We start from the raw sequence: 26,406 nt of genomic DNA, 5'->3' as shown, positions 1-26,406 counted from the left end.
CATCAACCCTAGGAGTGTACAAAATTACTGATATAAAAATATATATGTAAGAAGCATTAACTTGGAAAAAGAAGTTTGATGAAAATTATGTAGTTTAAAAAGTTGGGTACTTACACAGATTTTAAGAAGTTTATATAATCAACCCAAATCTGGTATGACATAATATCCATTCCTACTTTATCTAAGGCAAAATCATAGGCTTGGGCCATCTTTTCTCTGAAATATACAAATATTAATAGACAATACATGATGACAAGTTAATACATTAATTTAATTACCATAAAAACCCATGTAATTTGCGCACCTGTGTAATTTACACAAGTGATTTTCAGGATAAAAATTGTAAAACAAGGGTTCTACTCATGTAAAATTCGGACTCAAAAGTTTTCAGAATTGCTGATATGGCCAGGGGAAAGATCTTCAATTTAGTTGTATTTAGCATAATTTCACTTACTTATGATTAGGTTTTATTAAATTTTCATTAGATAAAAATAATTTCTGTTTAACAGGTATCACATTGAAAGCTATTAAATTACAAAGGGTTTGTGTTGTTTATAATAAACTTTATTTTACATTTCTTGCTCACAAAACATTATGTCCGATCTTTAGCATACTTCTCAAGTATGTCTTCTCAAATCATGATCACAGGAAAAGTTGTTGATAATTCTTAGCAACAAAAACAAAGCTGATAAATACACACAAGTGTTGCAAAATAAGTTTAATTACCAATAAACATCAGCTTGAATGACACTTTACTCAACCGACAGAGGAAGGTGACCGATCAAACTGATTACATAAACAGAATTCTCATTGGTTGAAAGTGTTTTCTTGTCTCAAGCTCTGATTTTCTGTCTATTCTTGTCAGAACCTTTGATATGGAGTATCGAAATTTTAATCCCTTTCACACTTATAAAATGTCAAGCAAACTTTAAAATTTGTCATTACTGTTTTAGCCAGTAATGATAGTTTGGTAACCCACTAAAATAAATATTAAAAATCGAAAGGAGAAAATAAACAGTTTTGCAAGTTTAACACAGTGTTTATTGAACAAGAGAGGTGCAAAATTTATGAAGCGACTTGTTAGAATATACACGTCTGTGAAGAAACATAAACAAAAATAGCAAAAATATACTATACCAAAAGAACTGGTAATACATACATTACAAGTATTCTATGAAAAGAACATAAGATTGCTGCATAATTCAACATGAATGTGAAACGACATTAAACATTGTATAAGTTAAATGAAGGTTTCTGTAGGAACGCTAAGTCATATTCACTTAGTGAGTTTACATGCACAAGGATGAATTATGATGTTGTCATCGGCATTGGGTGCAGTAAGAGCTGGTAGCGGTGATGTCGGCGGTGATGAATTTCATTGCCCTAACACCAAGAAAGCAAGTAATAGCTTCCTGGATGCAAACGCAAGTTAGGCTTCTTAAGCAGAGAAAAACTGATCTATTTAAGGAAATTGCTGGGCTCCTTTGCGATAGGTAGAAACTCCAAGCAATGTAAAATATAGCCTGGACTGTGATTACCAGTATGTACATCAAACTTCTAAAAGTAGTTAACCATTTAATGATTTTAGTAAATTTATACAGAAAAAGTAAGCATTATGCTGTCCAGCATAAACAAAAGTCAACTTTATTATATTTTTTCTGTAAAAACCTATTCTGACATTAAACAAGTCAACTTCCCATACAAATGTTTACATTTGTAAGTCATTCTTCAGGAAAAAAATTTCTAAGAGATTCTGGAAACGATCTAGTCATGTGATTTACACACCGGCTAAAGTTTATTTTTGTTTTTGCAGAAAAAAGTGTGTAAATTACGTGGGTTTTTATGGTAACATTATACAATAAACACTGACATATTTATTACTCCTTTTTAGTCAAATGATAAAATTATAATCATAAAATAATGTAAGGTTTTTTTTCTTAATAAAGTAATGTACAATTTGGCAAACATACACATATACAACCAGGTACATGGATAAATACAGAGATACACTGTCAAAGTAAAGTAAATTGAAATTAAGTTTTTACAGCTGAAAGCTGTAAAATAGATATCGCAAGGGAATAAAATATTCTATAAATAGCAGTTAACTTAACCCTTTTGACACCAACCCGGCTGAAACTACCTCTGACTCTGTAATACAAATGTCTTGTTTTCATAAGTTTTGGATTAAAATCTTCCACCAAACCTTTATCACAATTTATATTCTTAACACTAGCTTAATGATAACTAAGTTATTTTACTAAATTCTTTGTTATATTTAAAATTAATTGAAAGAAACACAAAGTATCTCAACAGAAATCTGGTGACAAAAGGGTTAAGGTAGGGAGACTAGGATTATATAGGAATTTGGGTATATGAACCATACTTATATCTCAGACCTAAAACTTATCTAAATGAAACTTAATGGTGAATATTAATTTATTTTGACCATAATCAACTTATTTTAGCAGAAGAGGACTGAATCAACCAGTATATCAGAAAAAGTTATTTTATCAATTGTAGAGGGATGGAGGACAAAGTTAATGTTTGAACTGAGAACCAAAGAAACTCAATTATTAAGAATGAAATGTATTCAGCCCAGAAATTGCTATTTCTGCCAACTTACCATTGATTTCAAGTGGGTTAATACTGATTTCTACCATTGGTACAGAGGATTTTTAGTCAATTAACCCTTTTAATCCAACCATATCCAACCCAAATATTCAACCTTTTTTATGCTAAAACTGACCAAATCCAACCTCTCACACTACCTTACAATGTCATTCAAAAAATATACAAACATGCCATTGAAATCTTGAAGCTACAAGATAATGCATGATTAATTTAAAATAATGTGAATAAATAAGCAATATATTTGACAAGGAAAGCTGCATGCTAAAGGGTTAAATCAATCCCAATGTTTGACCACCAATCATTCCATTTTATTGACCCAAAGGAATGAAAGTTAAATTCAGGATTGTCAGGTTTTGAACTCAAGACATTCATTAAATCTGGTATTTTACCATTTCCGTAATTCCCTCATCTATTTAATCCTTTGTCACAACCATCACTGACAATTCACTCACCACTTTTGAAATATAAAATTGGTTTCAAATTTTGGTACAAGGCCAGCAAGTTTGAGGAGTGGCTTAGTCAATTAAATCGACCACAGTGTTCAACTGGTGCTTATTTTATCAAGCCCAAAAGGATGAAATGCAAAGTCGACCTCAGCAGAATTTGAACTCAGAACACGGGGGAAAACAAAAAATGTTGCTAAGCATTTTGCCTGCCATGCTAACGATATTATTAGCTCACTACCTTTGTTTGAAATATAATATTGACTTCATTATGAATCACTTGTTAATTATTTTTGTTTCTTACCTGTAAGAAGGCAACTTTCCCTTGGTTTCCTTTATATATGAGAGGTAGAGCTTCCACAGATCTATATTCAGAACCTTTATTAAACAGCGCTGGAAAAGCTACAACAGGAGGGAAATAAAAGAAAACAAGTTGTTTTAAAAAACATACAATTCAAAGTTGAGACATCAATATTAACCTTTGAGATATCAACATCTTGTGTGTTTTTTTTAATTTTTCTCAATCCCTATCACTCAGAAGGCCAGATACTTAGCTCCTATTGTATACAAGTGACCAAGATCTATGATGTATAAGTGACCAGTCTGTTGCAAGATTCAATGCCAACAATTTTGACTGGACAGGACAAGTTGATTACATCAATCCTAGTACTTGACTGTTACTTTATTTTATCGATCCTGAAAGGAGGAAAGGCAGTGTAGACCTCAGATCAATAAATCTATTTGATCAATGTTAACATTTGAGGATATTAATAGACTTATTCTCTGGAATCTAATTGCTCTTGCGAACTTTCTAATTAATTTGTGAGATATATTTGTTTTTCCAAGTATCATTTGTAATACATTAGAGAGAGACAGACTGTGTGTGTGTGTGTGTGTGCGTTTACATACATGTATACAGACATGTGTATTTGTTAAGCTCTAACTCTGACATACTCTCTAAAGAATACAACTTGTCTTATGGTCAGGAGGTCAGTAGCTGAACTGCCCTCCACCTCATCTACACTCCATCATTCAACTGGATGAGGAAGTGGTGAGGGAACCCACCAAACCAGATTTGAAATATAAGCAGAAGAATATTTCACAGAGAAGTGAAAGTCCAACTGTACCCGAAGAAGAGGCAGGTGCCACCAGATTATCGCATATTCCCTCACCACTTCTTCATCCAGTTGAATGAGGTGGAGGGTAGTTCAGCTACTGACCCCCTGACCGTAAAACAAGTTGTAACTTTTAGAGGGTATCAGTGAGAGTTAAAGCTTAACAAATACACATGTCTGTATACATGTATGTACACACACACACCTATGACCTCCTGGGGATACAAATTTTGGATGGTCATATGTATGTATGTTTACACCTTTCACCAAGGAATAATAATGAAAGATATAAATATTGGTTTTTCAAATTCTTTGGGGATTGTGGAGGGTTTAAGTCGATTACATCGACCCCAGTGCTCAGCTGGTACTTATTTTATTGATTAAAGGCAAAACTGACCTTGGTAACATTTGAACTCAGAACGACTCAGCATGCTAACAATTCTGCAAGCTCACCGCTTTTACAAAAGGTATAAATATTGACAAGTAAATTGAGAACCTAATGTCTTCAGATAAAAAGAGCTGTGCAGTATTTGTTCCACATATATTACACAGACATTCAGTTGTGATTCCATTGTAAATACAAGGAACCAGTGATTAACCTGGCAGAAACTTATAACCAGGAATATTATAATTGTTTACCAAACCCAAATATAGAAAAATGAAAAGTTACTTACTTTTTCAACTCTTTCATAATTTTTAGCCTTCATCTGAAAAATACATGAAAAAGGAAAATAAATGGAATGGTGAAGTAAAATAAGATATAAAAACAGCTTATTGGAAATAACTGGATTATTCTTAACTTCTAGACTGAGTTCAAAGACACCAAGCAAACAGTCGCAATCTGAAAGAACTTTGAGTTATTTCCCTTTAGTGATTCCCCTTTACAATAAATCATGTCAACTCCATTCAGATTGGTCTGCAGCTTAATAACAATAACCAAGTGCATTTGCACTGGACAAATAGTTTAAAGGATTCGTGCTAGAATAATTTATATGCATTTCTTGTTGCATTTTCAACCAGGCTTACTTAATTCTTTAAATTTCAAAACTACAGAAAAATTTAAGCAACCCCTAAAAGCTCCTCTGGCCACCCACCACACTTTTTGGTGGAAGGCTTAGGAGCTGTTAAGATTCACAAGTATATTTCATGTGGAAATCACCACTAATTAAAATGATCATATTTAATGAAGTAACTCTTGTAATTAAGATAATCATATATAATAAAGTAGTTGCCAGTAATTAAGCCTATCATATCTAATGAGGTAGTTGCTAGTAATTAGTAAATGAAGACAATTAGTGTAAATCCTTCTGTTCCAACCTCCAACTAGGTTGCTCAATCTGCTAGAGATAGCAATGAAATCTCTCTTAAACTACACCACACTTAAGATGGCTGTGTGACAAGAAGCTTGCTTCCCTACCACATGCTTCTAGGCTCAGTCCCACTGTGTGGCACCTTGGGCAAATGTCTTCTACTATAGCCTCGAGCCAACTAAAGCCTTGGGTGGATTTGGTAGAGAGAAACTGAAAGAAGCCCATCGTATGTGTGTGTGTGTCTTTGTGTCTGTGTTTGTCCCCCATCACTGCTTGACAACTGGTGGTAGTGTTTACATCACCATAACTTAGCAGTTCAGCAAAAAGAAACTAATAGAATAAGTACCAGGCTTTAAAAGAAAAAAATAACACCTTGGAGTAAATTCATTCAGCTAAAAATTCTTCAAGGCAGTGCCCCAGCATGACCACAGTCTAATGACTGAAACAAATAAAAGATAAAAAGATACTGGATTATGTAGTCTAATGTACACTTAAATAAAATATGAGGTGGTCATGTGTGGAATATCACTGATCATAGGTCTGCTCATTCAGGGTTGACTTAACAACACATCAGCATGTCTACTCTACAACCATCTACCAAACTGCCATAAACTGACTGGGGTAGCAAAATGAACGAAATTCAATAAGACTGAAAAAATAACCAAAGTTGTTTCCCACATGTTAAAACAATTATATTGACCCCATGTATGTGACTGGTACTGTGAAAGGGGAAGTTAACTTTAGTGTGATTAAAACAATATCAGTCAATGACTAACACTATCTTATCTCACCACATAATACTCCCTTCATTTAATTTGTTAATAACACTAACTTAATTGTCCATCTGTTTCACCAATTAATTATTTCTAATTAACCATTTGAGTCTCTCTACATTCAATAATCTTTTACTTGTTTCAGTCACCAGACTGCAGCCATGCTGGGGCAACAGCTAGGAAGAATTTTAGTCAAACAAATCAACCCCAGTACTTATCTTTCTTTTTTTCTTTTTGTAAGCCTGGCACTTGTTCTATGGTCTCTTTTGTTGAACTGCTATGTTATGAGGATCTAAACACACCAACGCCTGTTGTCAAGCAGTGGTGGAATACAAACACAGACACAAAAACACACACGCGTGTGTGTGTGTGTGTGTGTGTGTGTGTTGGGCTTCTTTCAGTTTCTGTCAGCCAAATCCAAGGCTGTAGTAGAAGGCACTTGCCCAAGGTGGCATGCAGTGGGGATGAATCCAGAACCATGTGGTATGGAACACTTGTGTCTATCACTTAACAATTAACACATTGTTCTGATACAGTAAACTCATTTATAATATCACCCCAGTTGAAATCCAGTTTATTTGTTGAGACAGCAGGTAGAGATCGTAAGTTAACTATGGGCTGTACTCAAGCAGAACAAATTCAATTGATAATAAATCTAAGCAATCAATCCCAAATATGTTGCAGCATTTATTCTATCCAAATTGCTTAGACACACTCTCGTCACTTTGCCTCACAAATTCAGTGAACCAGTAATTGTCAACCAATGGCATTATTCTGGTTAAATTGCACCTAACAGGATACATACAAATAAATAAAGTCAAAAGTATAGTTAAGTGATTACCAAAAGGAAAAATATCAATAAGATTGGAAAAATTAACGATGGAAAACTAACATTTTCCATGTTGAGTCAGTTTTTAATTAATTTTTAACAATTTTAGAAATCTGCATCCATGCACCCATTTTTATTTACTTTTCCTTTTTTTGACATTGTTACAATGGAAGTGCACTGCCAGACACAAATAAAAACAGGATCCTATGTTAGAAGAAATAGGGGTTTTGATTTTGAAGGAAATAGGGTCTTGTTTTAGAATAAAATATAAGAGACATAAAAAATTGGTACAAAAAGAATTGTAAAGGAAACTATCTAGGTTATTTTCATGCACACGTGTGTGTGTGCACGCATGCACATATGTGTGCATGTGTCCCCATCCACTTAGCTCATCAAGGAATCACATTTCCTTTTATATATAATTCATTCCAATACAATGTGTGCAAAGTAGTGGGGAGGTTTCATGACATCCTTGCCTTCTCTGGCAGAAAAAGGCAATGAAAGTTTTCCTGTTAAAATGCTCTCTAAGGACAATGAGACAATTTCAATGAAGAAAACAAAACTTTGTTGTAAATTTCCTCTACTGGTTTGTCAAGATCTCATAAAGTACTTAATGCTCTATTGTACTCTTAATCACAAATAGGAACAAAAAACTTTTCATTTTTTCTTCAAATAGGAAGATATTCTTAGATTTCTAAAACTAGTTATTTTACACTTAAATTGATAATTCACCAAACATATCAAGTAACATTTGAGAAATCCTTTTAATTTACATGTTAATATAGTGAGAATTTAAAAGTTTATCAGAAATAATTATGTGATGAAGAAAAGAGATAATTGTGAAAACCCTCAGTGAAACCTAGATTTCACTATAATGACTCCAAAATTAATGACAGAATTCCTAACAAGATGCAGACTACCATATATTAGAAAATTATCAACAAAGTTTCTTTGGCAGTAAATGCTTGTCAAATGTAACTAAACAGACATTGAAGTTCAGTCATCAAAGTTGCATTTTGTTGGGATTCTGTTGGTTGATTTGTTTCTGCTTTACACTAAAAAGATTCGTTAGAATTATTCATGACCTGTGCTGGTAAGAATTAGATTGGAATCAAACTGAAGAGATATATGTGGCTGTATCATGAAATGAAGAATAGACTGGCATTTGAGGAGCCCCTTACATCAAAAGATTTATTCAAGAAGAACTAATAACTATCATGCAGCTCAACATACAAGTTAACCCTTTGTTCAACCATCTAGAAAGAGCAGCCAACTTTTCCTGAAAACTCTACCTTACTATCATAGTAAAGGGAGGGCTCTTTGGATATTGCGATTAATTCAATTAGAGCGGATCTGTGGTTATACAAAAACAGTTAAAACTTAAAACAAAAGGTGGATGCTCCAGAATCTTAAAATGAATATGAAACAAACATACCCTGGGATATGATGCTAGATAAACACAACTAAATTTCATATAATGCAGCTAGTTTTAAACTGAAGTTATGTGACACAATGAAAAATTAGCAACAAAATAATTTCTCTCCTGTTTAATCAATCCAAAAATATGGGGCAGGTGTCAAAGTATGAAGAGGTATTATTTGAATGGATAACTTGGTGACAATGATATAACCAATATTTCCACTTTGAATTTCAGCAGAATATTAGTTGATGATGTATAATATGAGGAGAGAAAGAGCTCCAGTGAGATATGCAGTTCTGAGGAGGAAAGATTGGGTTACATGACAAGCAATTATTCTGGGAAGGGTTCATAGCAGGAACTGATGGGTGCCAGATGGATATATCAAACAATTTAGATGGATGTAGTACAGAATAGACAAATCTAGGAAAACAGAGACTGTGTTAGTAGAAAAAACAGATGGGAATAGTTTGTTGTATAAGAAATTGTTGGGAAAAAGTATCATCTAGAATGTGTGTACAGGATGGCTACATCACTACAGTGCATACTTATGCACAGTCTGTGTGTATGTGATAACTGTATCACTTTAGTGCATGTCTTGAACTGTGAAGGCACTATGAAGACAGATGCACTACTATAGTGCAGACTTGTACACAGTCCATGTATACATGATAGATGTACCACTGCAGTGCAGACTTGTACAGTGAAAACAAATGCTCTACTTGCTAGACAAATTTTGTACTGTGAAGACAAGTGCACCATAGCAGTGTATAATTTGTACACAAAGTGTAGAGTATTTTTTCATATTTTCATCAGGACAGATAATGATTAGAGAGACAAAGCGAAATGGGAAACAGTAAATGTACAATTAAGGTGTGAAGGACTACAAACCACATGATCATAAGTTCAAATATTATTCTAGCCACTCTAGTGTGAACTTTGCTCAGTTTGCCTCTACTTCACAGGGTTAAGCAATAGAAATAGCAACTAAATATAAAAACAATTGTTACAATAAATGCAACCAACACTTCTGAGCAAATATGAAAGAAAAATCATGTAAAACACTGTTAATGTGTTATGTTATGTATGGATGAATGAATGCATGCATAATGTATATGTGTATGCTGAAATGGAGCAGAAGTAAGAAAATCCTGTATTTGACATATATTTCGATTAGTATTTAACTCTTTATTTGTGTGTTTACATAAATAATATTTATTTCAGTTAAGCAATAGTTTGGGGAAAACAATGGCATGACTGGATCAAAGGGAGTTAATTCTGTGCCTAACATAGAACGTCTGCCAAATTTCAGAATACTATTTCCCATCAAGAACCTAGCACAACATGTGTGTATGTGTGTGTGTGTGTGTGAGAGAGAGAGAGAGAGAGAGAGATGTGTCTACAAGGGACGAAACTCCACTAGTATGAACATGTATAGAGGATGATTGGGTAAAGTGCCAAGTTATTTAAGAGATAGGAAGCTCCAAAAATGGAAAGCCAAGGAAGACACAAGGAGATGAGGTGGAGATTGATCCCAGGAGTTTGGACCTATGCAAGCATTGGAAAACAGCTCATATATATATATATATATATATATATATATATATATATATATATATATATATATATATATATATGTCGGGTTGGTGCATAATTATTGCGCCTTTTTTTCAACAAATTTTATTCAACAAAAACAATAACATGTAAGAAAAGCATCTTTAAATGATTATTCCAGAGCATATTCACCATCTACTTCAATTACTGCTTCCCATTTGCTTGGCAGACGGTCAGACCGTCATTTAAAGATGTTTTTGTTAAATATTGTTATTGTTGAATAAAATTTGATGAAAAAAAGCTGCAATAATTATGCACCAACCCAATATATATACACACACACACACACACACACACACACACATATATACATAAATATCATCAATTAGCATCCATGTTCCATGCTGGCAAAGATTGGACAGTTTGACAGGATCCAATGGGCCCGAGGACTGCATCATGTTTTAGTGTCTGTATTAGCTGGATGCCCTACCTAACATCAACCATTGTACTGGGTACTTTTTTTCACACCACCAGCACCAGTGAGGTTCATACAGCTAGCAAAATTACAAACCCCATGAAGAGCAACTTCATTTTAGGGGATGTGAAGTAGGAAGGAGTAAAGTACAAGAGAAAATGGCCAGAGCAGAATAGGTTTCTTAGACAGACAGACAGATATAAATGCAGATATATAAAAATGTAGATATATGAGGGTTGGCTGAAAGTTCATAGGCTGACTAAGATACTCTTATGGTACGTGACCAAATGTGGTTTATTTTGCAACATAGTCCCCTTTGCAGTCCACACACTTCTTCCATCAGTGTTGCAGTGCTTGGATCCCCATTGGTGAAGAAGCTTTCATCCTGTTGGTAAAAAAAGTCATTAACACCAGATATGACATCATTATCACTGCAATATTGGTTCCCAGCCAAGTGTCTTTCATGTTAGGGAACAGATGATAATCAGATGGGACCAAATCAGGAGAATAGGGATGGTGATCAACCAGTTTAAAGCCAGCCACATACCACATCCATTGAAACCAGTGACTTGTGTGCTGGAGCATTGTCCTGGTGAAATGAGACTCAGTTTTCCTGGGTATCTGATCTTGATAGCTTTTCATAATTGCCTCAGTAAGTTATATAATATTGATGATGTAGCACACTTGAAGATAGTCAATAAACGCAATGTTTTTTGCATCCCCCAAAACTGAGGCCATCACCTTCTCTGCAGATGAAATGACCTTGGTTTTCTTCAGAGAAGGTGTGTCCACTGCATGGATTATCTCTTTCTCTCTGACTCTAAGTGATGAACCCAACACTCATCCTGGGTTAGGAAATGTTCAAGGAAACCAAATGCATCTGCATCAAACAATGTCAGATTTTTCCAAAATGTTATCAACCTGATGCTCTTTTGATCAGGTGTCACAAGATGTGGCACTCAGTGAGCAGAGACTTTTGTCATGCCAAGTTCATTGTGCAGAATATTCTCAATTCTCTCTCACAGGATATGCTAATAGCATTGACTATTTGATTTATACTCATTTGCTTGTCATCCATCACCATGTAGTGAACATGATTGATGTTTTCCTCAATGGTGGCTGTCACAGGACATCCAACCTTGGGTCATCTTCAAGACTTTCCATTCCCCTCCTAAATTCAGCTGCCTACTTTTGCACTGTTGATAAAGCTGGAGTACCATTCCCTAATGTAGCAACCATATCAGCAGGAATGCCTTTGTGTGCTAAACCCTTTTTCTGCAGGTACTTGATAACACCACAATGCGAAATTTTGTCCATTTTCAAGACTACTAGTTAATTTTGAAGTCTTCTTTGAACAGTCAGATGTTAGTATACCTGGAAAGAAACAATACAGTTATTAATGAGAAGAGTTGAAATTATTGCATGCAAGATTTCACAGCTCTAGTATCACTCTTTCATAGTCATCCCACCTTTGGAGATGTCTTTTATCTTTTACTTCTTTCAATCATTGGACTGCAGCCATGCTTGTGCACCACCTTGAAGGGTTTAGTTGAACAAACCAGCCCTGGTGTTTATTTTCTTTTAAAGCCTAGCATTTATTCTATCAGTCTCTTTTGTTAAACCACTATGTTACAAGGATGTAAACAAACCGACATCAGTTATCAAGCAAAAGTGGATGACAAACAAACACATCTACACACACACACACATATATGTATGAGAGGCTTCTTTCTGTTTCCATTCAACAAATCCACTCACAAGGCTTTGGTTGGCCTAGAGCCACAGTAGGAGACATTTGCACAAGGTGCCAACAGTGGGACTGAATCTGAAACAATGTGGTGGGGAAGCAAGCTTCTTACTCTACATCCACACCTAGAAAGAAAGAGAAAGGTAGGTAGATAGGTAAGTAGATAGACAGACACACACACACACACTGCATTATTTGAAACAGCTGCTGCCTCTCATAGCAATATCATCTTCATAATCTGACATCAAAAACAGAAACTAATACTTTACTCCATAGGCTGAACACTAGTTAAAAGAAAACCTGGAAAGAGAATGAACAGAATTTGTTGACACACATCTGGTACACGTAAACATAGATTGTCAGTCTTTGATGATATAACAACACTAAGCATAACGCGTCATTATTGCTCTCTCTCTCTAACAACCATACAATCTGTAGGAAACTGTTTTCTTGTATTAGAAGCTGAGACAGTTGCTGTATATTCTGTTGGAAACACTAGTCATAACTTCTTCAAATCAAAATGTATGACACACTAGACAATGTAGTCTGGGGGGGGGGATGGGCATGAATAGAGAGGTTGATTATTGTTCTAAATTACATGACCATTACCACTTTTCTCTTGCTTAGTTTTTGTTTGTAATTTCTACTTGTCCCAATTTACTCTCGAGTGGAAATATAGTTGTGTGACATGTTATCTTTCAAAACTATTTGTGTGTTTATTTAGATAGAAGCTATGCCACATGCTTTACAAATAACATTTCTAGTTATTAAAATTAATCGCTAGCAAAGAACAACTCCACACACACACAAACCATTTGTTAGAGTACACTCACTGGTTCACTGCACTTCTAACAACAACAAACATGGAAATATTTGTAACTTACAACAGAACAACTATTTCAGTGGACTTAATTTGTAAAGAACAAGTTTTTCAGTTTTCTCACTGATGTGTATGTATGTATGTATGTATGTATGTATGTATGTATGTATGTGTGTATGTGTGTATGTATATATAAATAAATCTAGGCACAGTCTCCAACCTTTGACCATTCAGAGTTATAAAAGGTTCCACATACATCTTGGAGGGAACAGGCTGGTACATTATAACAGCTCTTTTTAGATTGATCATTAGACACAATGCAGGACATGCTGCAGAAATTGCATTCAGCATGTGCTACATATCTTTCTGGGAATGTGCCAACAGGTCACAATCATCTGCATACAGGAACTCAATGAGGTGAGAATGCAGAATTTTTGTTTTGGCACAGTCTTTTATTATTGAACAGTTTTCTGTTGTCCTATACCATCAGTACTGTCTGAGAAAAATTTGGGGGATAAACTGGAAAATGGCCATTAGTAATGTGGAGTGGCAGTAAAAGTATAGAGTCAATGATTTTGCAAAGACATTTGAGGTAAGGAGAGGGACATTTGGTAAGGATGAGTGATGAGTGACTGTCCAAGCAGTTACAGTATGGTGAGTTGGAAGATGGCAGGAGGCCAGCGCACAAGCCTAAACTAAGGTTTAAGGATTGCCTTAAAAATGCTCTAATACAGACAGAAATTACAGCTGGTGATTGGGAGAGGGAGGCACAAGACTGCAGGTTGTTCAAGGTTTAAGAGCATAGAGTGAAGTATGAGAGAATTAGGAGGGGGCTTAGAAGGAGGGAACCTGTGGAAAATGAGAGAGTGTTGTTTTTCGTGTGTGTGGTTTGTGGGAGGAGGTGTTTGAGCCATCAAAAATCTCACAGGAATCAACCCATGATAAACAGTGATGTAGCTATTAAAATTCACAACAGAACATATGTAAAATGTGGAAGGGTGTGCCTCTCATCTGGAGGTCTGAAAAGTCAAGTTAAGAGAGTGCATATAGTGACACCTATTTCTCCTGCCAACCAGCACAGTTGTGCAGTATGTAATAAAATGTGTAAAAGTTTGGCTGGGCTTAAAAGTCATATAAGGGCATCACATAGCATTAATAATGAATCATTTCAGTAAGTCTTTTTGGCAATGGCTTTTCTTGTGTAACAAGGGTGCGGCTATGATGATATGACGTGTGTTTGTAATATATATATATATATATATATATATATATATATATATATATATATATATATGCATACATACATACATACATACATACATACATACAACAGGCTTTTTCACAATTTCCTTCCAATTCCACTCACAGGATATTGGTCAACAGTAGGCTATAGTAAAAGGCACTTGCTCAGGGAGCTGTACAGTGAAATTGAACCCTGGACTACAAGACAAAGCATATTTCCTCACTACACAACTCTGTTTATATATATATTTGGTTGCTCCACATTCCTACCATGTAATCTGTTAATCCAATCCAGACCATTTCGCAGTTGTTTTTATGACAAACATTAATAAAGCAAAATTACTGTTGGTAGATATAATTCTTGTTGTTTTTAGTCCAGTTCACTGGGAGTTCTAGCTACATTTCTATAATTTCCCCAAACAATAGGCTGATGATGCCATTGAGGTGAAACTTGGGAGTCCCAGTCAACTTAAGATGATTAATATATGCATATGTACTTGTATGTGTGCATTATATAAAGTTACAAAAAGCCACGTAAAAAGCACACAGCATACTGTAAAGTGGTTGGTGTTAAGAAGGGCATCCAACTGGAGAAAGCAAACTGGTGCGGCTCTGCAGCTTGCCAGCTCTGGTCAAGCCACCCAACCCATTGGAAAATGGATGTTAAAGAATGATGATGATGATGATGATGCACACACACACACACACACACACACACACACACACACAAAAATGTATATTTAAACTACCAACCCTCTCCCCAACCCACCCCAACCATCTTGTATCTAAATTTTAATTAAAAACAACAGCTCTATCTCCCACCACTGACTAATATCAAACTACTTTACAACTAAACTATTTCAGAGATTTTGCTGGATTTCATAATAAAATAAAGACAGATTAAACATCTTTTCAGATATAGTGAATCTAGAACTACATTATCCAATTAAAGATTTGACTGCTATTTCTAGTAGATCACATAACCAAATTGTCTCCCTCACTGACTTTAATTAAGTCTGTTTCTATTTAATTCAAAGATTCCCAAAATAATGAAATATAATATTCCCTGTGGTTTGTAACTATGGTAACAAAGATATAACAGTAAAGTCCAGCTCTGTATCCAAGCAGCAGAGAAGGTCAAAGCTGTAATGTCTATAATCATCATCATCACCACCACCACCACCACCACCACCACCATCACCATCACCATCATCATCATCATCATCATCATCAGCAGCAATAGGACAACAATAACTTGTCATGCATAAAATGCAATTCTTAATTTCATCCTCAGCTTTCATTGACGATGATGTTCTGAACACAGCAACGTGGATGGCACAAACACCTTCCTTTCACTCAAAGTTATTATATCATTTATTGAAATATTTATTTCCTCTTGAAAAAGCAAGAAATGACGTCAAGAATACTATTGGAAGGTCAGATATTTTATATGCAACAACAGATACTTGCTCTTTCTTTGCCAGTAGCACAACCACCAATCCCACCTACAACAACCTGTAGGCAGATCACACGCACACACACACACACACACGGTTCTTCATATCTTGTTTCTTTTGACAGTTTTCTACACAGAAAATATAGCAATATAGCATTCAAAATAAACCAACTGATGCTACTCAATCATGAAATATTTTTCATTCTACTAAAAGAGAAAAACAAGGAAGACATTGTTGTTTTTACCCAAGAAAACCTAATTATAATGAAAAACAAAAACCTGAAAAATATTATTTTTGTATAGTTTTTATTTTCATATTGCTAAGAGTGAATAAAAGCAGAGCAAATTACAGGTTAAAAACAAACCATCTGATGGTGACAGGGGAGTAACTGTAATACAGCATGGAACAAGTATAGTAAAGGACTTTACCTCAAAGAGCAATGGTTTTTCAGTTTTCTTATCACAAATTTACTTCTTTTGTGGATATACATCAGTAATATATATATATATATATATATATATATATATATATATATATATATATATATATATATACATGTATGTACATTATACATACATGCACATGTATATCCCTTTAGCATTTAAACCAGCCATATCCAACCAAAATATTCTATTATATGTTCAAATTGGCCAGATCCTGCCTTTCACATCTACCCAACAATGTTAGTCTAAAAAATATACAGCCACGTAATCAAAATTTCAAGGCAACAAGACAATGCAGGATAAATTCAAAACAATGTGAATAAATAAGTGTTAGATTTGAGAGAATAATCTGCTCAAGTGTGTAATGAAGTTTATTTAACTACTAGCTGTTGATCCATACACCTATCCTGCCAAGATCATCTGCTTATCTCTGTATCAACTTTTCAGATTAAAGCAGACAAGAGAAAAAAACATACCTTTGTCAAACTCTTTTCCTAATGTTAAACCAGTTTTTAAACTTACATTCCCCTCTAAAAATCACTTGCTGACCAATGTGCAATCTCTATAGTAAGCTAAGTATACAAAACATAGCAGTAAATATGAGTCAATAATGTTGCCATTCAACCTGTTAGAAACAATAGCCAAATCTTCCCCAAGTAACATCCAACCATCTCATACAAAGAAGGCCATATTACAAAATATAGTCCAAGTGAACCTCAAGTAGATGAGTAGTTTACGGACAAGATTTTTTGATAAGTTTTCACAATTGAGGGTGATTTGGGGTTAAACTACTACTACTACTACTACATGATAGTAAATGTTAATGTTATATAATGTTTGTAAAATACTCAGTAAAAATGTGAATTAACAATATGCAATGACCAGCTGGAGTCATATTTCACTCATGTTTTCTACTGATGATTAAACCATTGCTCTTCTCTGTTGGGTGGTGGCACAAATGCTGTATCTTCCACCAAGCCCTCCTCAAAAAGAAAAGTTGCTGGGTTACTTTTTTTCTTTTGATACCTTTATTTACAGCTTTCTTATCTTTCAAATATTATCAAGCATGTGTGTGTATATATACATATATATATATATATATATATAAATATATATATACATGAGGTGGTATCAAAAGGTTCCTAGACTAGTTCTGTAGCATGCCAATAGATGGCAGCACAAGGTTACATGTGCAGTGAGAGCTAGCAGTGACCTTCATGAGGCAGTGTGCCGAGTGACATCACTGTATTTACTTCACAAGTTATAAAATTTGTGTTTTTGTGATCACATGTAGGCTTTAGTCTGCGATTTTTGTCATAGACAAGAAGTTGGAACAGAGAGTATATTCAAATCTTGTGTTAAAGTTGGGAAGTCTGCTGCAGAGACATTGAGCATACATTGGCAAGCTTACAGTGACGAGGCAATGGGTCATATGCAATGTTTCGAGTGGAACGGGCATTTCAAAAACGGAAGAACATCCACGAAAGACAATGAGCAATCTGGAAGACAAAGAGCGATCTGGAAGACAATGAGTGATCTGGAAGACAATGAGTGATCTGGAAGACAATGAGCAATCTGGAAGACAAAGAGCGATCTAGAAGACAATGAGTGATCTGGAAGACAAAGAGCGATCTGGAAGACAATGAGTGATCTGGAAGACAATGAGCAATCTGGAAGACAAAGAGCGATCTGGAAGACAATGAGTGATCTGGAAGACAATGAGTGATCTGGAAGACAATGAGTGATCTGGAAGACAATGAGCAATCAGGAAGGTGAATGACCTGGAAAACTTGCCACAAGTGTCACCCCCAGAAATGTGGAGAAAATTCATCAGCTGATGCATGAGAACCGTCAGAGGACAATCAGCAATGTTTTGAAGTGTTTGATGGAGGACATTTGGCAAAAGCAACCGGATCAGTGGAGCATGAAGAATTAAATTCTTCATGATGACCATGCACCCTATCATCAAATTCTCTTCACTTGTTTCTAGCCAAAAACAATTCACTAAATTTAGCACCTGCAGACTTTCACCTCTTCTCTAAGATGAAAAGGCAGCTCAAAGGTCACTCAAAGATCATGAGCAAATCGCAGAAGGTCCTCAACTTGTTTATAGAAAATAACTTCCAGGCCAGATTCCAAAAGTAGCAGGAATGCTGGAACTGGTGTATTGTTGCGGAAAGTGACTATTTCAAAGGAGATGATGTTAAAACTTGTGTAAAAAAGGTTATTTTTTATTAAACATTACTAATCTTTTACTTGTTTCAGTCATTTGACTGCAGCCATGCTGGAGCACCGCTTTTAGTCGAGCAAATCAACCCCAGGGCTTATTCTTTGTAAGCCCAGTACCTATTCTATTGGTCTCTTTTGCTGAACCGCTAAGTTACGGGGACATAAACACATCAGCATCGGTTGTCAAGCGATGTTGGGGGGACAAATACAGACACACAAACATATTCACACACACACACACATATATATATATATACATGCATATATATATATGACAGGCTTCTTTCAGTTTCCATCTACCAAATCCACTCACAAGGCTTTGGTTGGCCCAAGGCTGTAGTAGAAGACACTTGCCCAAGGTTCCATGCAGTGGGACTGAACCCAGAACCATGTGGCTGGTAAGCAAGCTACTTACCACTCAGCCACTCCTACTAGTCCAGGAACTTTTTGATACCACTTCATGTGTACACATATATATATTCTTTTACTTGTTTCAGTCATCTGATTGCGTCCATGCTGGAGTACCGCCTTTAGTTGAGCAAATCGGCCCCAAGACTTATTCTTTGTAAGCCTAGGACTTATTCTATCGAACTCTCTTTTGCCAAACCGCTAAGTTACGGGGACGTAAACACATCAGCATCGGTTGTCAAGCGATGTTAGGGGGACAAGCAGACACACAAATATATACTCATACATACATATATATATACATATATACGATGGGCTTCTTTCAGTTTCTGTCTACCAAATCCACTCACAAGGGTTTGGTCGGCCCATGGCTATAGTAGAAGACACTTGCCCAAGGTGTCACGCAGTGGGACTGAACCAGGAACCATTTGGTTGGTGAGCAAGCTACTTACCACAGACACTCCTGCGCCGTATATATATAGTCAATATAATATATATTAGAAAAAGAAGCACACCCTAAAGAATAGAGTAGTAAGTATTAAAACACATATAGAGTCTGATGAGCTGTCCACAAGGCTGTAACTTTTGTGGGTATGAAACCATTGGTCACTCTATGCCCAGAATTTAACTTCTTGTTTATATATATATATATATATATATATATATATATATATATATATATATATCAAAATAAACAACACGGATTTTAATGATGATTGCAGTATGCACGTTTCATGCTACTCCATTTATTTAAGTAATTTTCTACATTTTCGTGCAGCTGAAGATTGCTCTACATATTGCATTTAATGTAATGCTCGCATTACTTAAATAAATGGAGTAGCATGAAACGTGCGTACTGCAATCATCTTTAAAATCCGTGTTGCTTATTTTGATTTTTTGATCACCCCGCTTTTGGAATGGTTTTTGTATAATACCATACTATATTCTGGTGCCTAAACATAAGTACCATATTCAATTTTGAATCTAAATCTAAACCTTATATATATATATATATATATATATATATACATTTGGGTCTCCCTCATCCAATATGTTCACATTAAGCCACCCATTCACCTTCTCTCTCTTATCATTGTACCTCTATACTTTTACTCTACCTCATTCCCATCATGCTGCCTGTATAACAAAGGATACCAAAAGATCTGTCCACATCCAGTTTCCAGTTCCACAAAGTCATCTCTCTCACTCGCAATAATCCCTCCTCCCACACTCTGCTCATGCTGCTTTTCTATTCAATCTCCTTAGCAACAAACTATGTAGCTGTTATTGTCTCTCTTCTCTATCAGCCTCTCACCTCTATCTCTCTTTCATAATTGACTTCTCTATCAGCTTCTCACTACTATCTTGCTTTTGTCGTCTCACATTGGTTCTTTTTCCTTCAAAATTAACAGATGGAGACTATGAAGAATAGAGGGGATTCTTTAATCGTACCAGCTATAAGGCAATCTCTCCATTGCTAGTACCATGATAAAATGCATGCACTACATTTTGTAGAGTGGTTAACATTATGAAAAGCCCCCTGTTGTAGAAACCATGGCAAAACTGGAATGTACAGATAAGGAAGAGCTTCAACCTATCTAGGGGTCTTAAACTTCAAATAAGAACTCAAGTGAAGACAGCCAACCCAACACAAGCCAGCATGGAAAAACAATTGTATATAATAATAATAATAATAATAATAATAATAATAATAATAATAATAATAGTAAGGGGCTGATTGCTACCTCAGATACTAGGAAATCCAAAAATGGAAGAAATTCAAAAAATAGTGCTCATGGAAATGGTTCATATCCTATGTAAAATATTGTCTATCCAATCCCCAAAACATTTTAAATTTGTAAACAGTGTCAAAATATGTTTAAATGTACATTGTAGCAAATACCTTTTACTGTCATCTTAAGATCACACTATCATATTATAATCAAATTACTTTTTAAACAAATTTCTAATTTACTTATGATTTGACAGACATTCTCTAGAACAATACTCTGTGTAAAACCAAAAATATGGTACCCTAGTCATAACCCAAACTTCTAACTTGCCTCTTGAGGTCTTTTGGTGAAACTTGAAGTCAACATGTGCAAATACAAAGCAAGAAGCCAAACATATAATAATAATAATAATAATATGTAAGCCATAAATTCCTTAGCAGTTCCATAGGTGAAGTAAAGAAATTGACAGAAAAATACACAAGCTGCTGAATTGTAAAAAGATGCACCACCCAAAGACAAACACAGATCATCTTTACCTTCTTGGAGCCCAAGGAGGTCGAGGCTGGAACCAATTTGAAATCTCTTACAAAATCACTACAATTGGACTGGCCTAATGACTGGATGCTAAAACTCATTGAAAATCACAAGAGGCATAAGAAGATTCATTTTGTCATAAAGGAGAGCAAAAAATTTGCTATTGATCCCATGCATAATACCCTTGCTAAAGAACTTGATAGAAGTGCAGCAACTGTTGTTGCAAAGAAGGTGAAATCAGTGGTAAAGAAAAAAGTGCACAAGCAATTGGCTGATAGGTGGAAACAGAAACCTCTGCATGGCAAATATGTGGCCTGTAGCAAACAAGCAAATGTAGACCAGAAGCACACCAACCAGTGGCTATGGAGCTTAGGGTTAAAGGCAGAGAGTGAAGGCTTCATCATAGCTGCTCAAGATCAAAGCTTACTGACCAAGCTAATGTGATGAAAAATGAAGTAGATCCAAAATGTTAATTTTGCAATAATGTGATTGAAACCTAATTTCTGTATGTAAAGGCTTAGCACCAGTGGAAAATCAAGACATGACAGTTAACCAATATCTACACTGGTTAATATGTCAAGATTATAAGATCAAAACTACCAACAAATGGTATAATCACCACCCTGAGGTTGTAACTGAGGGAGAAAATGTAATGACTCTTTGGAACTTTCCAGTACATACAGACCAAACCATCAAAGCTAATAAATTGGATGTTGCTGTAAACGACTAAAATAATAAAGTCTGTTTATTTATCAACATGAGTATTCCTTGTGATCATTATATCTCAGCAAAGGAATTTGACAAGCTCAGAAAATATGAAGATTTGCTCATTGAAATTGAAAAAATGTGGCATCTCAAGGAAGTTATAATGCCAGTGATTGTAGGAGCACTAAGAATGATCAGAAAAGGAAATGAAAATTATTTGCGAGTGATCTCTGGCTTTGGCACATCACATGTACTGAGAAAAGCATTGTTGATGTGAGAATGATTACCACCCATGTATTTTATTCTTTTTCTTTTCACATAACTTCTTTTCATTTTGGAACTGAACAATCTGGTGTGGCTAGTTTAATGACCTATCAATGTATATAATGAATTTCTTTGTCCTAGAAGTCAGAAAGACGCTCAGCAAGAAATGGAAACAAAATTGAAAGAAGAAAAGCTAATAATAATAATAATAGACAATAATAAGAGCATGATTTGATTTGTAATAGATTGTTTATTTAACGGTTTGAACTATATTTCAACAGATCGTCCATCTTCTTCAAGTTCAAAATATAAAATGAAGACAACTGTAGAAACACAGAAATTCAAAATATAAACAGGAAATCCTGCATTCTTATTTTGATAGAATGACATCATCAGTTTTCAATTTTGTAACTGGTAAAAGGAAAAAGAAAGAAAAAAGAATATTTAGTCAAATAGTTTTGTGTAAATGTGATGAAATTCACCTGTCATTTTATTCATTTCTCCAGGGTGTGATGATGTTCGTAATTCACAAATATACTTGTCCTCATGCATTTTGAAGATTGAAAGTGTAGTAGATTCAGAATATTTTCTGAGAATGTGTACTTTCAGGTGTTCCTCAAAATTGCAGCCACTTGATGTAAAATGTTTGACAAATTCTGTCGAACTACTGCTATTGTGCCTGACGTTATACCTGTTCCCATAGAATCTTTTGTTTAATTGTTCTGTTGTACAACCAACATAAATCAAGTTGTGTTTGGTGCATTCTGCTTTGTACACCAAATGGGAATCTTTACACATCCCACCTTCCATATAAATCATAACATTTCCGTTATGATTCATGATGGAATTTACTTCACTCATGTCGTTGAACAATGAACAGAGCTTACTTCTCTTGCAGCTGTTTTTCAAGGTACAGTGTTCAGAAACTCCAATGGTAGTTTTCTTGGAGTTAGAGGTAAAGGTTAATATTTCTCTTATATTTCATTCTGTCTAAAGGCTACAATAGGCAGCTGAGAGAATATTTGCTTAAAATGAAGATATTTTTTCTGCAATATGCTGTTAACCTTCATGTAACACTTTTGAAATACCAGCAAAATTTCAGTGCTAATTAATCACTAAAGGAATTATATCACAAATTTTACTTTGGTTGCGAAAGTTATGCATGGAAGTTTGACTTTCTTAGCTAATCTTAACTATGTCATTTGCAATTTCTTTCAAGTATGATTCACTGTAACCACGTTTGACATAATAGTATACAAAAGCATTTGCATGTTTCCAGTAATTCCCTATATCCATACAAATCAATTTTATCCTCAAAAATTGGGATTTCGAATTTTACTGAATTATATGATGTGGATGATTGAAGTGGTGGTGGAAGTAAATGTGGGATGACATGGGCTTGCAAAATAACTCTGTCGTGATTCTGCCTCCAGAAAACTTAACTTTTGTATCCAAAAATTCAATGCTAGATTTTGAAAAACTAGAAGTAAATTTTATGTTGGACTTAAAGTCATAGTTTTTAGCATAACAGTCACAGAAATGCAAGAAGTCAATTAAACTATCTGGTGATCATTCCCAGACCCAAAAGACATCATCACTGAACTGTGACCAGAGTATTGGTTCATGACCATGAAGGGATTTGAATGTCTTCAGTAATTGTGTCTCGAATTTCATCATGAAGACATTAGCGAAATTAACTGCCATGGAGGTACCCATAGCGCAACCACTCTCTGGCGGTAAAATTTTAGTCCAAACTCCATTGTGTTACTTTGTTACACAAACCTCAATAGCCTACAGAGAAAATTAGATGAAATACTTTTGTTTGACAGTTTTTCGAAGGCATTCATGCATGCTTCAACCCCTTCATCATGGTTAATATTGAGATATAAGGAAGAAACATCCATGGTTACCAAAAAACAGTTTTCGATTACTTCAGTCCTTAGAAATGTTGTTAATTTTGGACACAAAATCAAAAGTATCTTGAATATAGGAACTTGATCTTTTTGCTACAAAGAGTAGAAAGCCATCCAGCCACTCAAAAATTTTGACTGTACAACATTCATATCTGCTGCAAATTGAACGCATTGGAGGAAATTTTTTTAACTTTCTGTGAATTTTGAGGAGACCATAAAATACAAGTGTTCTTTATTCTAACCATAAAATTATTATTATTATTATTATTACCATTATTATTTCTTTTATATAGATAAGGGGGACATCAAATTTGTGTGGGGATTTATATAAAGAATGGGGAGAAAGAAATGGAAAAGATAATGAAATGCGATAAAAGAATACAACAGTATACAAAGTATGTGATAACAAGAATGATGCAGTCCACCTGATACAAGAGAAATTCCAACTAGGGCCAATCAAAGAACCCCACAGACCCAGGATTAACCTGACCACCAAAGGCATCAGCCCTCTCCCACCTGTTGTTCTTCAATCTATAGGTGCATGCAATTCACTTTAACTATTTCTGCCACAGTCACTCCTCTCACAAATTTACTGGGAGGTAGCATTTCTCTCTCCACTTTCACTTTCCTTTCCAAGTAGGACATAAAAAGGTTGATAAGAGCTTGACCAAAAAGGAAGTTATCTTTCCTCAATCCTTTCAACCTCACCCTCCACAAAATCTCTTTCTCTATAGCCACTTGACAGAGAAACACTGCCTGCCCTACCTTGTTAAAGGTGAGTGGGAAGGCAATCCTCACAATGGATTCAACCAATAGTCAGATTCTTCAAACACACGGTAACAACTGTTTGACATAACTCCACAAGTCAGCAATACTCAGACATTGCATGAGTGTATGCAGAATGGTTTTGTCATTCTGTATGCATCTCAGACAATCCTACATGACAGCACTTTCATGCCTGTAGAATTTATCTCAAACTGGTAATGTTCCTTGGTAGCACTGCCAGGCCAGTTATCCATAGCAGTACCAGGCCCAAAAGTCCTCCAAAATTGCTCTTACCCACCACAAGATTTCTATATATTACTACAGAAGAACCTTCACCAACTGTATTGCCCGACTAGTAGAGGGCAGTGAGTGCCTGATGATATTCCAGGTGCCAGGCACCTAATCTTGGTCTTTATTATTATTATTATTATTATTATTTCAATAATCAAATTTTTCCTGTTTTTTTATTTTACAAATCATTGAAACAAGGGGAACAATAATGTTCAAGCAAACTGAAAGTGACTAAGATTTAAACCCCCACCAAATTCTTTCAATTTTATTAAGAAAATGCAAGAGCTGTCACTGATCTCACGAAGAAACACAAAAATTGTAAACAAATAACTTCTTCTTTTAATTAAAGCTAAAATATAATTAACACATGAAGTCTTAATGTAAGGCCAGACAATCAGAAACAAATACAAAAAAAAACAAAAGATTTTAATTTTGTTTTTTTTTTAGAAATATCGAAGTTTTCTCTTTTATTTATCTATTTGTTTATATATATTTATTTATTTATTTTACAAAATTAATTTACGAGAGCAACCAGACATAATTCAACATGCAAAAGAGATCCTTGTGAACATTTCTGACTCTAGATTTATTGATAGGAAATTCATCTCAAGTAATGTCAATGATACTACAATATTTGTTGCAGTGAAGAATTCTGTGGCTGTGGCACATTTCATTTTGTATATAGGTAGTGATTCTACATTTCAGCACTAACTTTGTGGTCAAGTCTATCAGCTTTATGAGCCATTAAACATATCGACAGCTACAGTGCAGTGTATTTAACAACTATAACTACTGCATTTTTTTCTCTAAGGATGTACATGACATCTACATACAATCATCTTCTCATGAAGAGACAATTAGCATATGTGATATACTCAACATGATCAACAACTACCATACACACTTTGAAAAGGGTCATCCCAACAACACCTGGTGTCTTTCTCCCTCTCTGACTTTTCACACAAAATCAGAGACAAGGAATCCATTAAAACCAGCTGTAACAGAAAAAACTGCCTTCAGAGGTCTATTACTGCACCACAACAAATAAATATTACATTCTACCCAAAGCAAGCAGTTCCAAATGATACAAACTTTACCAAACAAGGTTCAGATCACCACCAATGCAATTTCTAAAACTACCACACCCTAATGACAGAACTACTGCAATTCATCAGGTGGGCCCCAGGAAAAGATTTGGTTCACAGTACACTCAGAGTTTTTCCTAATAAAATGCCTATGTGGAACTTGGCCCCAGCAAAGCTTATTAGTTCACTGCTCTATCAACAATTAGATAGGCCTACATGGTGT

The 26,406-nt window shown here is 35.0% G+C and overlaps 1 protein-coding gene across 2 annotated transcripts in view; it reads right to left on the bottom strand.

Annotated features, from left to right (window-relative positions):
* Positions 1-26,406, bottom strand: part of LOC106869382 (cleavage stimulation factor subunit 3) — a 166,041-nt gene that overhangs the window by 29,206 nt on the left and 110,429 nt on the right. Inside the window, exons 1-4 of one of the 2 annotated variants that reach the window (XM_089363654.1) lie at positions 5,507-5,625; positions 4,864-4,896; positions 3,379-3,476; positions 115-216 (exon numbers count right to left, since the gene is read on the bottom strand). In XM_089363654.1, the coding sequence (XP_089219780.1) occupies positions 115-216; positions 3,379-3,476; positions 4,864-4,896 (233 nt within the window). In that variant the 5' untranslated portion in view covers positions 5,507-5,625. Of the gene's footprint in view, positions 1-114; positions 217-3,378; positions 3,477-4,863; positions 4,897-5,506; positions 5,626-26,406 lie in introns of those variants that run through there. The other variant, XM_052973227.2, reaches the window with a different exon arrangement.

Source organism: Octopus bimaculoides, chromosome 15 (genome assembly GCF_046866305.1).
Source record: "Octopus bimaculoides isolate indiv1 chromosome 15, ASM4686630v1, whole genome shotgun sequence".
Taxonomy (NCBI): domain Eukaryota; kingdom Metazoa; phylum Mollusca; class Cephalopoda; order Octopoda; family Octopodidae; genus Octopus; species Octopus bimaculoides.
The sequence above is the reverse complement of the archived record's forward strand: the minus strand, read 5'-3'. Positions and strand labels throughout refer to the sequence as shown.